The 15278-nt window shown below is 45.9% G+C and overlaps 1 protein-coding gene across 1 annotated transcript in view; it reads right to left on the reverse strand.

Moving 5' to 3' along the window:
* The window catches only part of LOC147640456 (sulfate transporter 4.1, chloroplastic-like), a 186622-nt gene that overhangs the window by 30969 nt on the left and 140375 nt on the right, over positions 1–15278 (reverse strand). The window contains exon 11 of the mRNA XM_086825348.1: positions 6181–6232. Coding sequence (XP_086681474.1) covers positions 6181–6232 — 52 coding nt within the window. The remainder of the gene's footprint in view (positions 1–6180; positions 6233–15278) is intronic.

Raw genomic sequence — 15278 nt, forward strand, 5'->3', positions numbered from 1 at the left:
CATTGTTCGAGCTGAGTTTGCTGCACCACCTATGGCAGTGGAGGCATTGTTCCAGACGATCTCCTTTATATACAGGATGAGGGAGATGCCCATGGAGAGATTATCCCGCCGAGCTTTTGAGGCATCCAGACAGCTGGCCGAGGCTGGACACACTGGATCTTGGTATGCACAGATGCTACAGTGGTTCTCACATCATGGTATAGACATTGAGCGGTTGCCACCTTTTCAGTATGATCAGTCTGCTCCACGGGGTTACCTCTCTCTCAATGAGAGGAACAGAGTGATGAGACAGGACATATGGCAGCACTACATACAGGAGACATGGACAGCACCAGAGAGCCCACTACCACCGAAGATGCTGTACTACAGAGACCACTTTATGAGCATCTCAGGGGATGGGTTTATACATCGACCGCGGTACATGGATGTATACATGCCACACAGCTCTCGCGTTGCTATTGGACAGCTACGAGTCTCATCACATTAGCTAGAGATAGAGGCTGGGAGAGCGGCACGGGTTCCTAGAGCTGAGCGGATATGCAGATTGTGCCGCGAGGAGGTGGAGACTGAGGATCACTTTGTATGTAGATGTAGAGCCCACCAGGGGGTCAGAGATAGATATGCAGGATTGTTTGAGGAGCACTCTTTACTACATCAGTTGATGGAGGCCTCAAACCAGCGACAGCTTGGCAGACTACTACTAGAGCTTCATAGTTCTCGAGAGAGACTCCTCCAGACACCCGCTCCCACTAGGGGTGGGAGACAGTCCTAGCTCACAGATTTCTTCCAGAGAGCTATGCCAGTGCCAGCTGATGTACCACGTGGGGTGACCGCACAGAGAGCAGAGGAATTGAGAGCCAGGAGGAGACCTAGACACACTGGACATAGAGCACCCCGACTCCGTCACCGAGAGATAGCAGCTATCCGAATGAGACACCAGATGGAGACACAGGAGAGGCTAGCTCGCTTTCATTCAAACTCAGGGTACATGTTCATGCCATTCACAGCCTCAGCATCGGCGATGTATGATATCTTATATCCCTCTTATGGCACTGGGGATGGAGTTAGACATAGATCTGCATAGCATGCTTGTACCACCCCTTCAGCATATAGAGATGCATCTTGCCTTAGCACTCTATCCACATCCCCACCCCCCCTTACATTGTTTGTATATGGGCTCCACCGATCCATGATGATTCACAGTTGTATCCAGACACATGCACACTTTTTCTTTTGTTTCTTTTCTTCCGATGACCGGAAGAACAGAGTTGTATTATTTTTTGTCTCATAGGCCGACTTTGGCCTCTCGTAGACGTTAATATATCTTTCTTTCTTTCTCTCTCTCTCTCTCTCTCTCTCTCTCTCTCTCTCTCTCTCTCTCTCGCAGTCTACCGTAGAGGTAGAGCTGTTATTGTAGATTTCAGGACAACCAAACATGGTAGTAATGAAGAGTAGCTGCTAGAGAAATCCTTCATGTTATCTAGGATTCTCCTATGGTCATGTAGGGAATTTGAACTATTTTTAGTTTTATCTTTATTTTCATTTTGTTGCCCCCGAAGTGGAATGTAATCACAGGGATGTATCTGATTAGTCCTATAGGTCAGATGTGGCCTCTAAAGGACGTTAATATAGTTTTCTTTCTTTCTTTCTTCCTCTCTCTCTCTATTCCAGACAGTTATCTTTTTACAGCGGCTATGGGAGCTCCCTCAGCAGTAGAGGTACTCCCGATTGGCATTGACCTCATCCATACAGTTGGCAGAGGATGGAGATACTCATTGTTGGTACGCTCAGATGAGATCATGGTTTGACCTACATGGTTTGCGGATAGAGGCACTACCACCCTTTCAGTACAGTCTGGATTGTCCATTTTTGGATCTCACCCGCTCAGAGCAAAACCACGTGATCAGGATGGATATCATCAGAGTGGACACAGAGAGGACATGGACTAGCCCCCTTGAACGAAAATGGCTCATTACAAGAGCCATTTTCTACACCTCTCACCGAATGATTTTGTCACCCGCCCGGCGTACATGGATGTACACCTATCACATGGGATACGTTGTGCCATTGGACATATCCGAACCTCATCACACCAGCTGCGGATTGAGACAGGGCGATATGTGCATCAGATCTTGGATGACCGCATTTGTCAGCTATGCTACCAGGAGGTAGAGACAGAGGAACACTACATTTGCCGATGTACAGTCTATTATGAGATCCGAGGGAGATATCACTGCCTCTTCTGAGAGGGTTTTGGGCCGTTACGCAGGGTCATGGAGTTTGAGGATCAGAGATGCCTGGGATTGTTTCTACTTGAGCTCAAGAGACACAGAGAGACCCTCTTGGTAGACACGAGGCCGAGCCATGATGTACCTAGACAGAGGACCCTGACAGATTTCTTCGGCACTAGCACCAGCACCGGCAACCCAACCCACACACCTCCTGATACCTCCTCCATTGGGCCATCAGGGCACCGACCATGCTCCCAGGGAGTCACCACTGATAGAGTAGTTATCTTATGTCATGCTCGTCGGCCACGCCCACCAGGATCCCGACCACGGCATCCTCACCATCGCCAGATCAGAGCCATTATTGCTCGGCATCGGAGGCGCCTACCTCGTTTCTACAACCTCTCCATTCTAGACAGCCCCATGGCGGAGATACTTGATCTAAGGAGAGGGTAACACTTCAACTGATCACCATACATGGATCTACCTTATATACATTTTTCAGTATTTTCCAGTATTTTCTACTTAGTATCACCTCCGAGTCTTACAGTTCTGTTCTTATAACTGTAGGACAATCAGTTTATTGTACTTTTTAGTCTCATTTAGTTGTTCTCTTTGATGAGACACCAACTTCAGATGTACTCTCAGTTTTGGTCTCATAGGCCACTATGGCCTCTTAGAGACGTTAATATATCATTTCATTTCTCTCTCTGGAGGAGCATAGAGAGGCTACAGGTGATGATGTTGTCACGCATGATCAGGAGTAAGCCATCTGTACCACATGACATTCTACATGTAGAGTTTGGGGTGGCCCCACTGGCTACAGATGCCCTTTTTCAAATGGTCACTTATATTCAGCATGTATACACGCTTGACAGAGATCGCATCCCATGACTAGTACTAGAGTCCTCTATGCAATTATACGGCGAGAGGGAGAGGGAGTGATTGAGATGAGCTGGACTGCCCTCCTCCTCAACGACACGGCCACCACCATTACCGACACATGCATGGTACTCTAAGGTAGTCGAGTGGTTTCATGCACATGGTTAATAGATGGACTGTCTCCCCCTGTTTCAGTATAGCTTGGATTCCCCATACCTTGATTTCTCACGTCAGGAGATCAACCGGATCATCCAGTTAGATCTACTCGGGCTACACATACACCAGACATGGGTGTCTCCGTCAGAGATAGGTAAGAAGTGTGAGTTCTACAAAGATCACTTCTTGAGACTCTCCCAGGACGGATTCTTTGAGATCCCGGGATACATACACACGTCACATGCCATGCGTATCACGATCGGCCAGCTCAGGGTATCCTCCCACCGCCTCAGAGTAGAGATTGGAAGAGCTGAGGATATCCCACATGAGGAGAGGACATGCACAGTATGCATCACAGGAGCAGTAGAGGATGAGGCCCATTATATGCTCAGTTGCCCCGCTTACTATGAGATACGGGGGAGATTCCACTGCCTCTTTCGAGAGGGATTCGGACCACTCACATGGTGATACAGTTTGAGGATTAGAGGTGCTTGGGCATGTACTTGATGGAGCTTAGATAACACAGGGATGTAGTGTTGAGGCAGCATGTTGAGAGACAGCCCCGGCTTCGTCAGGACACCTCACACAGAGCCATCACAGATTTCTTTGTGGTACATACATCCACATCAAAATCCACTACCCAGAACAGTTCCTCTACTACGACATCACAGCCCACCACCCGTACCCACGCTCCAGCTCCATGCCCCAGAGGAGTTCTTAGTGAGAGAGCTTGATCCATTCTGCAAGCCAGACGTCCCCGACCCAGAGCATCAGGACCCTCCACCACACACAGACAGATTTGTGAGGTTCTCCACTGACATGTCACGCTCCCATCACAAAGGCCTGACATTCACTCCACCATCATATCGGTTCTGGCCGAGTTGGGTATCGTCACTAGCTGATCACAACATATCTCACTCTACACAGGATCATTTGGTGATCACATGTACTATCAGATGTTTTCATTTTACTTTTCCTTTCAGTTTTCCGCATTCTAGAGTATGGTATGCACTAGTTTCTATTTGGTTCTCAGTATATGGGCTCTGCATGGACCGCCTACTCCCCCTTCAGTATAGTTTGGACTCCCCTTTTTTCCAGCTGTCTCACGAGGATACCAACCGGGTTATCCGGTCAGATCTTCTTAGCCTCTACACCCCCGGAGCTCCCCACGAAGATGCACTCTTACAGAGACCACTTCCTCATACTCAGTGAGGATGGATAAATCCAGCAGCCGGGCTACTTGAGTGTGTACATGTCCCATGCCATGCGGATTGCAATTGGCCAGATACGGGTTTCTTCCCTCCGCCTCAGAGTGGAGACAGGCAGAGCTGAGCGCATCTTTAGAGCCGAGAAGCTCGTACGGACACCCAGAGAGGAGAGGATCTGCCGACTATGCCACACAAAGGTTGAGACGGAGGAGCATTACATATGCCGCTGCCCAGTATACTATGAGATCCGCGGGAGGTTTCACTGTCTATTTCGTGAGGGAGTCGGTCCACTCTCCAGGATCATTGACTTCCAAGACCAGCGTTGCCTGGGCCTCTTCCTGCTTGATCTCCACAGACACAGGGACATCGTCTTGAGACACAGGCCCCAGCCACCCCGCCCCCTCCCTCGACAGCCAATCATCACCAGTTTCTTCCGGACCCAGGAGGAGGTGGAGGACACCGACACACTGAATCTTGTGGACCCTCCACGAGCTTGCTCCGGACCTACCTCGCCCGAGAGGAGTTACCTCGGACCGAGCCTTTGCACTCCAGTGTGCCCGACACCCTCCACCCCCCCGTCGGCCACGATCACCTCATCTCAGCTCCAGATCCAAGACATGCTCCACGGCCATTGAGCTACCTTTCCACGTGACATAGCTCAGGGAGACCTCTCGGCCATACTCCACGGCCCCATGCTTGACATTTTGGAGAGTGGTATACCATCTACTCAGAGCTGAGGTTGCTCCCATGTTTTTATGTTCTCAGTATTCCATGACGAGTTTCCATGGACAGTTTTGTATCACCCCAGTGAGATAGCTATATTTATGTTTTCATTCTGTTTTATTTTCCATTCCATGATGAGATATGCCATGGACATTATTGTACCACTTTGGTCTCATAGGCCCATTGGGTCTTTAGTAGACGCTTAACATATCTTTCTTTCTTTCTTTTCTCTCTCTCTCTCTCTCTTGCTTTTATTTTCCATTCCATGATGAGATATGCCATGGACATTGTTGTATCACTTTGGTCAGTACTTTTTCATTTTGTTGGGATGACAGAGGATACCCCATACAGGTACACTGATTTGTCTCATAGGCCGAGTTCGGTCTTTTGGAAGACGTTAATAAAATCTTTCTTTCTTTCTTTCTTTCTTTCTCTCTCTCTCTCTCTCTCTCGCTTTTATTTTCCATTCCATGATGAGATATGCCATGGACATTATTGTATCACTTTGGTCTCATAGGCCCATTGGGTCTTTAGTAGATGCTTAATATTTCTTTCTTTCTTTCTTTCTCTCTCTCTCAAAAGAGAACCTTAGGTTCAAGGGGTTGCATTTAAGGTCAGGAAGCTAGCATCTAACATGTGGATTGGCACAAACAATTTAGGAGTTTAATTTATTGCCATTGAGCTGAGCTGAGATGAATGCTGTACAGAGAGCTGAACTCAAGCTAATAAAATTTCATCAAAAAATTGGAACCAAAAGCATCAGTAGCACATCAAAGCATCTCTTAATCACATAAATACTAGCAATAAAGAGGATAAAAGGAGAAGGAGAAGGAGTACATATGTAACACGTAGAGGACTGAATGTATCGTTAGGAACCTGCATGGCTAGGTTTGTAGATTCATTTCAACTCATGATATGAAATGCCAAAAATTGATGTTTGAAGTTCATAAACACCGAAGTTATGAACTGATAGAAAAGCGTACCAATATGTGGATTTGCAGACTCGTATATAACAAAAGCAAGTGATAATCCAACCTGAAACACACCAGCATAGTTATCACAATGACATACAGCAGCAAACCACTTGCTTTCCCTGTGCGCTAAAAAAAAAATTTGTTCATTTTCTCAACTTTCTGGGGGAAAAATGAAAGCAGTGCATTTGTCAAATTGTAAGTTTCTTAGAAGCCCCATGTCAGAACCAACTTGTAGTGCGTGGTGTAGTGACATTACTTTTTTGAGGAAGATCCTATCTTGCACCTTAATGCTTATATTGCTCGATTTTGTTTGGACAATATTACCACCATATAAATATGAGAATTAGCATTATGCATGAAACTCTGCCCACTTTTGGGCTCTGATGGGAGTCACAGCATGCAGTGTTGCATGATGGAGTTCACAGTTTGAAGCTTGTGACCAGATTCTCATAGAGTTAAAATCACAGTTTGGTTTTTGTTAATTTTGGTTTATAACTACAGATTTCCATTGGCATATTGAATAGTATTATGTATAGTACTTAATCTTCGGTTTCTACTCGTTTCCTGCTAGTAAAAACTATTTCTTCTCTATCATCCTTTCACTTTTCACTATGTCATGCTTCCCATTTTCTTCAATCAGGACCTCCCTTAAACATGCATCCTTATTTGAGAATGTTTCTTATATAGCAGTAATTCTTCAACATGAGAGGATTTTGCATTTTAAAGTTTGAGAACTATTTCCTAGCTGCAATCTGGCAACAATTACACTTCAAGTTTTTCACATACACAACGTTGATATTCAGCCTCAATTTAATCTACAAAGTGAAGTTTTTTTTTGAGCTTTGTAGTTGGGATGCAATTTTTTTTTTCTGTAACTGCTGTCAACATGGAATAGCCCATAGATAGTTCGGAACAGCTGTTTGCTCTGTATGATGAGGCCTTTTATGTACACATAAGGAACAGTCATCTGTCTTTTCAAAAAAAATCCTGTACTTGTTTGTCCTGCATCAAGGACCATGATGGAGCTTTGGTGATGAGACACACAAAAACAATGTGTTATTAAACACATCAAGGCCAAGGGATTTTACAGCACATTTCATATTCATGAAAAAGCTCTTTATGTTTACCCTTCGCTAAAAATTGTGGTAACTTACGGTTCATTGATTACAGTAAGACAATGAATGTGATTCCGTGGGAGTGTCTAGTGTTACTCTCCCTTTTGCGGAAAAGTGGGCACAATGTTTTTTCTTTTCAGATTCTACTGCACTTCTATTAAGTATGAAAAATTATACAAAAGGGAGATTTCAAACCAAATAAGGGGGAAATCTCACCAGTTAGGTGCCTTGTGCTGCCAACAATGTTCCGCATGAGTGGTAGTGATAAAGATACCATGATCACGCTCTCTCATAAACTGGCCGCACTTTCTCTCCGCATTCCTTGAAGGTCCCTGGATTCTGGACCAAGTAGCCATGAAGGTATGTATGATATCACTCCAAATCCTGCAAATGCACTGTGTATCATACACCAGTGACCAAAGTGCCCTCAATGGCCTTAGTGCATCTAGCCTTCCAAACGTGCCAAGCTGCAATGCTAGCAATAATCTCCCATGCACTGTTCAACCTCTGTGCAGGTGGGACATATCCTGACTAGGTCCTTAAGATAGCACCTCCTAGCAACAACCTGATAGACCATAATGACCATATTGCTGTCATACCTGAGCTGTGGACCCTGAGTGTGTCAACCAAAGCATCCCTCCTCATCCTTCCAAGGAGATACGGCACTCCCATAAGCAATGGTAGGCTGTCTCTGTCATCTGAAGCTCTTGCACATCTCGGGCATGCTGGTCTCTACTAGCGAGAGAGAGAGCCAAATAAAGGAGGATATCTGTGTCTTCCTGTAGGAGGACCACAACCTCCTCCAAAAAGTCATCTGAATGTCAGGTGTGATACCATAAGTCTCCCAATGAGGTCTATCTAAGAGTCCCAGATGCCTGGCGTTTTGCGCAGTATAGCTACAGAACGCGATGCTTTTTATGAGGTTGGTAGCATCCCTCCACTCCCACTCACTGGGGTCCCAATGCAAATATCGAATAGGGCATCCGCCATACAACCAAAGGCAACAAGCATCTGTGATCACTCCCAGCTAGGGGGGGTGGAGTCGTCAATTTAAATTGCTTCCTTGCTCTACCGACAACCCTCACACGATGCACCAACAGGCCCTCAGTGATACCCTGCACATCACATCTCTTCAAATACCATCCATCATGTATAGAGAAAAAGACCGGTGAATCATCCTCACCCGGCGTGGGAAGGACCATAAACCGCAGAGGTATAGCTGTCCTTGAGAAAACTCCCAACACAAGTGATAAAGCCCTTCCAAGAAGGTCCCTGTGATCCAATAGTTGGGTTTGGAAGCATCAATCTGCACAATCCTTGACTAGTACCCCTAGTATGCTGCATAAGCACCCCTTTTTGATCCTTCGTGACGCGACGTAACTAGCCAATGCATCACCTATGAAGAACCCAACAAGACAAGATAAACCACGCAATGGCCAGCAGCACTTGGTTAACCATCAAGGCTCTAGATGCAAAATCAAGCTTCCTGCTACTCCAATGCTGAAGTTTGGTTAACCACCAAGGTTCTAGATGCCAAATCAAGCTTCCTGCTACTCCAAGATCAGGTCATTCCACATAATGGGTTGTCTATTAGCCTCCTCAGCCGATCATGTAGGTATGTGAACCAAGAACCTCCAAGCCTGAAGAAGGGATCTAACCAAAGGGGAGGATGGGGGTGTGGTTTGTATATACAATCACCTCCCCTAACAATAGTACACCTCGGAACTTGCTGCATGAGAAAGTCCTTCCATGGCTCAGTGCGAGGAAGAAATCATCTTACAAAGCAACACTTTACACTGGGTCTATGATGTTCAAACCCCCCCGCTTGCTTGGGTAGGATAATGGTTTCCAAAGCAACTCTAGCCCTTGTGTGTACTATGCCATCTAATCCTGACCCAAAAAAAATTTGAATGAGGCAACGTAACTAGCCAATGCATCACCTATGAAGAACCCAACAAGACGTGATAAACCAAGCAGTGGCCAGCAGCACTTGGTTAACCACCCAGGCTCTAGATGCCAAATCAAACTTCCTGCTACTCGAATGCTGAGGTTTGCTTTTAATGCTCATGAGCACAGGCACAAACTATTGTGCTGGGGAGATGTCAATCCAACTTGGCAGCCAAGGTATCTGGTGATTCTCCTCTCCCAATCCAAGTGAACCCCACATCCAAACCCTATTTGCTTGTGGAGAATCACTGATCCAGAATCCCACTGACTTGTGCCAATGGTGGCTTTTGCTGCCAAACAAAACATCTCTAAGGCTGTCTAGAAGGCATAGAGACATGCATGTGAGTCCTCCAAAAATATCATGGTATCATCTGCTCGCTTGGAGTCCAATAACTCTTCCTCTATATGTAAAGGCAACCTGAGGTGGCTTGATGCTCTAGGGGTGGCCTGAATGGACTTGCTCATAGCATCCACTACAGTGAGATATGATAAGGGATCGAGGGGGTATCCCTGCCACACCGAGCGGGAATTCTGAAAGTGCTCACCACGTCCCAACCCCCCACTGCGGCCACCCTGCATGCTAAAATTGTGCTATGGCCCTCCCTATACAGGCATGAGACCCCTCTCGTCAAGTCCTGGGAAAATCCTATAGATGCCATTGTGCCGTCTAAGTAGTCCTAATCGACTCTATCATATGCTTTTTCAAAGTCTGGTAGGAGAATGGCAAGGGGTTGTTGGCTGGATTGAGCCCACTCTACAACTTCCAAGATGTTATCAAATATATTCCTTCCGTGGAGGAACCCATTCTGTGTGTCATGAATAATCCTTTGAAGAACCGGTTGTAACCTCATACTCAATGCCTTAGCTAAGATTTTATATGCACGTCTAAGTAAAGTGATGGCCCCCCACTACTTGATGTTGGTCTTATCCCCACCTTTTGGGCAAAGGTGAATAAGAAAAAAAAAAGGGAGGGGGTGGGGGTAAGGGGCATCGTACCTATACACCACATCCCCTCGAAAGCAACAATGATCTCATCCCCAATGTGGTCCCAAACCTGTATAAAGAAGGATGGGGAGAGACCATCATCACCCAGGTACTTTCCTTTTGAAAGAGCCTACAATGCATGTCTCAACTCATCCTTCGAGAAGGAGGCATCCAATGAAGAACACAAATCATCTATGACAAGTCTGGGCATGCACTCCCGAACTTTGTACTGTGCAACTTCTCTCTGTGGAGAGGGACACTCTATAGAAAGCATATCTCATAAAAGTCTCATGCAATACTTGTCACCTTATCCGGCTGAGTCGAAATCTCTCCCTGTGAGTCTTGCAAGTATCTCACACATTCCCTACTAGGCCCATGTGCTGAGAAGAAGTGTTTGTTGCATTTTCCACCCATCCATAGCATGAAGCGAGAACTCACCCCGCCTATCCATGGCCATCTGCAACTCTAACTTTAGACAAGAGGTGTGGGATCCAAGGAGATTGTGGACGCTTCTAATGTTCCCTCTGAAGTGCATCCGTTCTGCACCTGATAGTAGCTCCCTCCTTGTCCAGGGCTTCTTGTTTCTTGGCCAAAGAACACTATGATAATAATCTCTCTGACTTCATGTGAAATCAATGCTTCTAGAGAGAGAGTCAAGGATAACAACACGGGATTCCATCTGAGTCCTCAGCTCCCTGATGCACAAAACAACCGGGCAATGATCTGACTTGGTGGTGCCAGGCATCAGTGCCTCCCCTATCCAGGCCCCAATCATCCACACTAGAACCTATCCAATCGTGCAAAGATACATCCATCCCCACTTCTGCGGTTATGCCAAGAGTAAGATAAAGAGTTAAGCATCCTCTCGAAGTCATCCTTTGTCCGAGATCATGAATGTCTCCCATGAGGCTCTCTCGAAGGGGTGTGTTCTACCCTCATGGCCACCCTTTTTGTCAAAGGGCTGCTTAACCATGTTGCTTGGGGAGGAGCTTTGTGATGGTGTCCCAAAAGGCCACCCTCTCAGTTCTCACATTAGGTGCATAAATATACAAGATGCAACCAATTTCTGACCCTCATGCATGACCATAATCCACTGCGCTCTAGCAAGTATGAAGCATCATATCCACTAAAATAAGGAATAATTGACGTTGCAACTAAAATGCATACAGTGCCTTTGGTCCAATCTACCTGGGACAATAAGTGTAGAAAAGAAGGAATGCCTATCTAATTTGTGCTTCTACAACAAGAGAACATGCATAGTTCCACCTGTAAAAGCAGGATGGAGCTGATCCTTCACGAGGTGCTTCCTAATGCAAATGGGAAGCCCCTCTGAGGCTTTGCACATTCCATGCCACAATCCAAATGCTTAGCCGGTGTCTGAGCTTAGCCCACGTGGTGTTGACCCGGGATCTAAGCAAACACTTAGCCAGTGTCTGAGCTTGCCTCTCATAATGCTAAATGACAGGGTAATCACTCAGCAATGTCTTTGAATATGTGCCCAATACATGAGTGCATTGCAAGGCATCATGAGCAAATACATCATGTTGTACATCTTGCAAAGCCTCATGAGAGGGTGACATGCCCTGTTGTGCATCTACATGATCCCCTATGCCATGTACATCCTGCGGATTATCCAACCCAAACATGGAGGACTCAACAAAGTCATTTTGGCTTGACGAGTCATTCTTTTGTGAAGATGACCCAACAACCTCATCACTCCGACCAATACATCATCATTCTGCAATACATTGTCTGTGGTGATACATTCTCACCAGGAAGGAGGCAATACGAGAGGACTCATCACTCTTAGCGCTGGCCGAGACGGAGCCTAAGGCTGTGTCACTCAAGAAGCATGTTTGCACTATCTCCTACGACCCCTAGCCCTAGGGCAAAGTGTGTCATTGCCCCAAAAAGTGTGACACACTCAAACTATAAATATTATTAAACAAGATGAAATGGCGCAAAACCAAATAAGATAGCAATGCTGAAATTTGAATGACATTGCGATAGGGCGATCCAGAGTGGCAGACCATTGGGTTAAGAAGGAATTGCCGGCAGACTTTCAGAGCAGAGCAGCACCACCGGTCACGCCAAGCTGGCAGGACACACTTGTGTCGAAGAACCATTACGAGCATACCGTTGCCTCTTCAAGGCCCCTCTCCAGGGGAGACCTGGTTAGCTTAGTTCACCATTTGATCCATCGTTTCATGGAGCCAATAAAGATGACCATCATTGTCTCTCCGTTGCGGGCTCTCCCTCTAGAGTCGCCAAGCGGCCCCCCAAGGGTGCTCGAGTAGCCAATTGACTACAACTTCTTACGATGCATTTCTGTCAAAGGAGTTGGTATGTTCGAGGAGATGATGGCTCCCATTCGTATATGTACATTACTCCAGGCCTTCCACCCTAGAGAGTAGCATGATGATCTTCTCCTTCCCCCTAAGAGTACCGCTGGAGATGGATTAGAGCATGGAGTTGGTGTCTACTGCTTTTCGCAGGTAGGCAAAAGAGATCACACCATTTGCATCTTTTATAATAATAAAAATTCTTTTATGCATCATTTTATGCAAAAAAAAAAAAATATTGGTGAAAGTAACACTTTTATAATAAAAAAAATTCTTTTATGCATAAAAATCAATATTGGTGAAAGTAACATTTTTATGATAAAAAAACTTCTTTTATACACCATTTTATGCATAAAAATCAATATTGATGAGAGTAACACTTTTTTAATAAAAAAAAAACTTTTATGCATCATTTTATGCATAAAAATCAATATTGATGAAAGTAACACTTTTATAATACAAAAATCCTTTTATGCATAAAAATCAATATTGGTGATATCACTGATGTGCTTACCCACCTGCGGCCCTTGGCTCGGAAGGAGCTTGGTGGCTTGGGCAAGAGAGATCAGGAAGGGGAGATGGTGTCCTCTAGCCTTGAGGTGTTTTTTTTTTGTGTTTCTTCATGTTTGAGTGGCAGTAACCCTTCCCCCCTCCTAGAGATACCTGCATTTCGACATGTGGAGTCTAGAGTATGGATATTCCAAGGCTTGGACAGAGTGGCTCCACATGGAGGGCAGGATTCGTGCCCATCTTACATGGCTTCAGCCTAGCTCTGCCTCCCACAAATCTTAGTTAAGCGGATTGTCTCATGGAACATTCATGGTTTGGGGGGTCCACAGTGCTTTCAGAGGCGTGGTGTCCTTAGTGAGGAGCTTCACAGAGCCGCATTGGTGGACCCATTGTCTTTCATAGGGGCGTACCCGCCGTTGTGGGAAGATCCTGCAGGGCAGGAGTCACACTTTCTGATCCCATTCTTTTTTCCCTTCTAGGACACAAGGTGAAGTACGCATTTCTGTCAGTGAGCAGCTATAGCCGGCAGGGGTTGATTGAGGCTAGACGAGCTCAGTGGGTGACCATTAGGATTGGAGAGGAGTATGTGGGTTTTTTTAACGTATATGTGCCGAATGTCGGCAGGCAGAGCCACCTTCTGGTGTATAGTTCGTCAGTCCCTTCTGTAGGCAGATTACCGGTGTATAGGTGGCGACTTAAACATGCTCGAGTTGGGAGAGGACAGACTCGAAGGTGGCCTAGCTACAATTTCTGGTACAGAGTACTCGGCTTCGGAGGAGTTGATTTTGGCTCTTAGGGGACAGGACCCTTGGTGTTTATGAGAGTTTGGACGTAGCGCCTGGAGTCCGTGTTTCTCAAGATCCAACAAGAGGAGTACCGGCCCTAACCTATCAAGATTAGATCGGTTCTATGTAGATAAGTGGGCTTGTCGTCATGGTGGCATGATTGGTATTTGGGCAGGCACTACTTTTTCTAATCATGCACCCGTTATTCTTTCATTGGAGGACCCCTGGAGGTAGGACAGACATTTGAGCACCCAGTGATAGCCTCATCCAAGACTTTGAGATATGCAGCAGGATGGGGGAGATTTGGGGGAGGCTAGATTTTAACTCACGAGCAACTGCATGCACCTGGGATGCTGGCCTTGAAGAGATTAGCAGTTTATTACACAAAGCACGCAAAGCAGACTAGCTAGCTTTTGAGAGCAGGATAGGAGCATTCTCCGGGGCCTAGCTTCCTTACTGCGGCTTTAGGAGAATGCACCAAATAGCCTGTGGATTGAGGGTTAGTTGGCTGCCGCCTGTACAGTGCTCAGATCGATAGAGGAATGGAGGCTGGAGTACAGTTACCATGCCAGAGCGTCCTTTTGGACGCAAACGGGAGACACGGTCACTAGGGGTTTCTTTGAGATTGCAGGCCCACACATGTGGAGAGATGGTATCCGTAGGTTGCGAGGCCACGATGGATCTGTTGTTTATGTTTTGTGTTGTGAAAGATCCTACTCCTTGTGAATGTTCTTGTGTATACACCGCAGGTTGTATCCTCCTACTAAAGATGCCGAATGTGAGTGTATCGTATGGATGTCTGGTGCATTGCGTGACTCCCATTCTCTCTCATCCTTTCAACTTTAAGCTGGAGCTTTCTATGAGCTCTAAACCACACTTTCCATCTGCCATGAATGTTTGGACATGAAGAAGCACTTTACTTTCTCTCTTTGACAAGTGATTGATCTTTTCCGCTACTCAAGGTCTTGAAAAGTGAGGAAAAAGGAAGACTCTTTTTAACCACCTCAAGGTCATGTATAAAAGAGAATTGTCCCCTTCATTCTAACAAAAATACAGAAGTACCATGAAGTAGAAAAGAGATTTTAAGAAACTTTCAAGTTCTCCAAATAATCAGTATTCTTAATCCTCTTATAAAGGTTGACGGCACACTGTGTAAGCGGAGATTGTAATGTGTTTGCTCTGATCATCTAAGCAGGATACATACTGCAGCAAAAAGAAGTAAGCCATCATCATCGCGAAACAGGAGAATCAGCATAAGTGAGCTTGGTAGTATGAAGGGGCTGAGCATAAGCAGGCTTGATGGTGTTAAGGGCTGAGCATGCACAGGCGCTATCATTAACTGGAAATAATGATGTTGACTCAAGCCAAGGTGTGTGTGTGTGTGTGTGTAGCAGCAATTTCCCGTTGAGGCTCTCCGTTTTGGA

Source organism: Cibotium barometz, chromosome 3 (assembly GCF_041138505.1).
Source record: "Cibotium barometz isolate CiBa-2024 chromosome 3, ASM4113850v1, whole genome shotgun sequence".
NCBI lineage: Eukaryota > Viridiplantae > Streptophyta > Polypodiopsida > Cyatheales > Cibotiaceae > Cibotium > Cibotium barometz.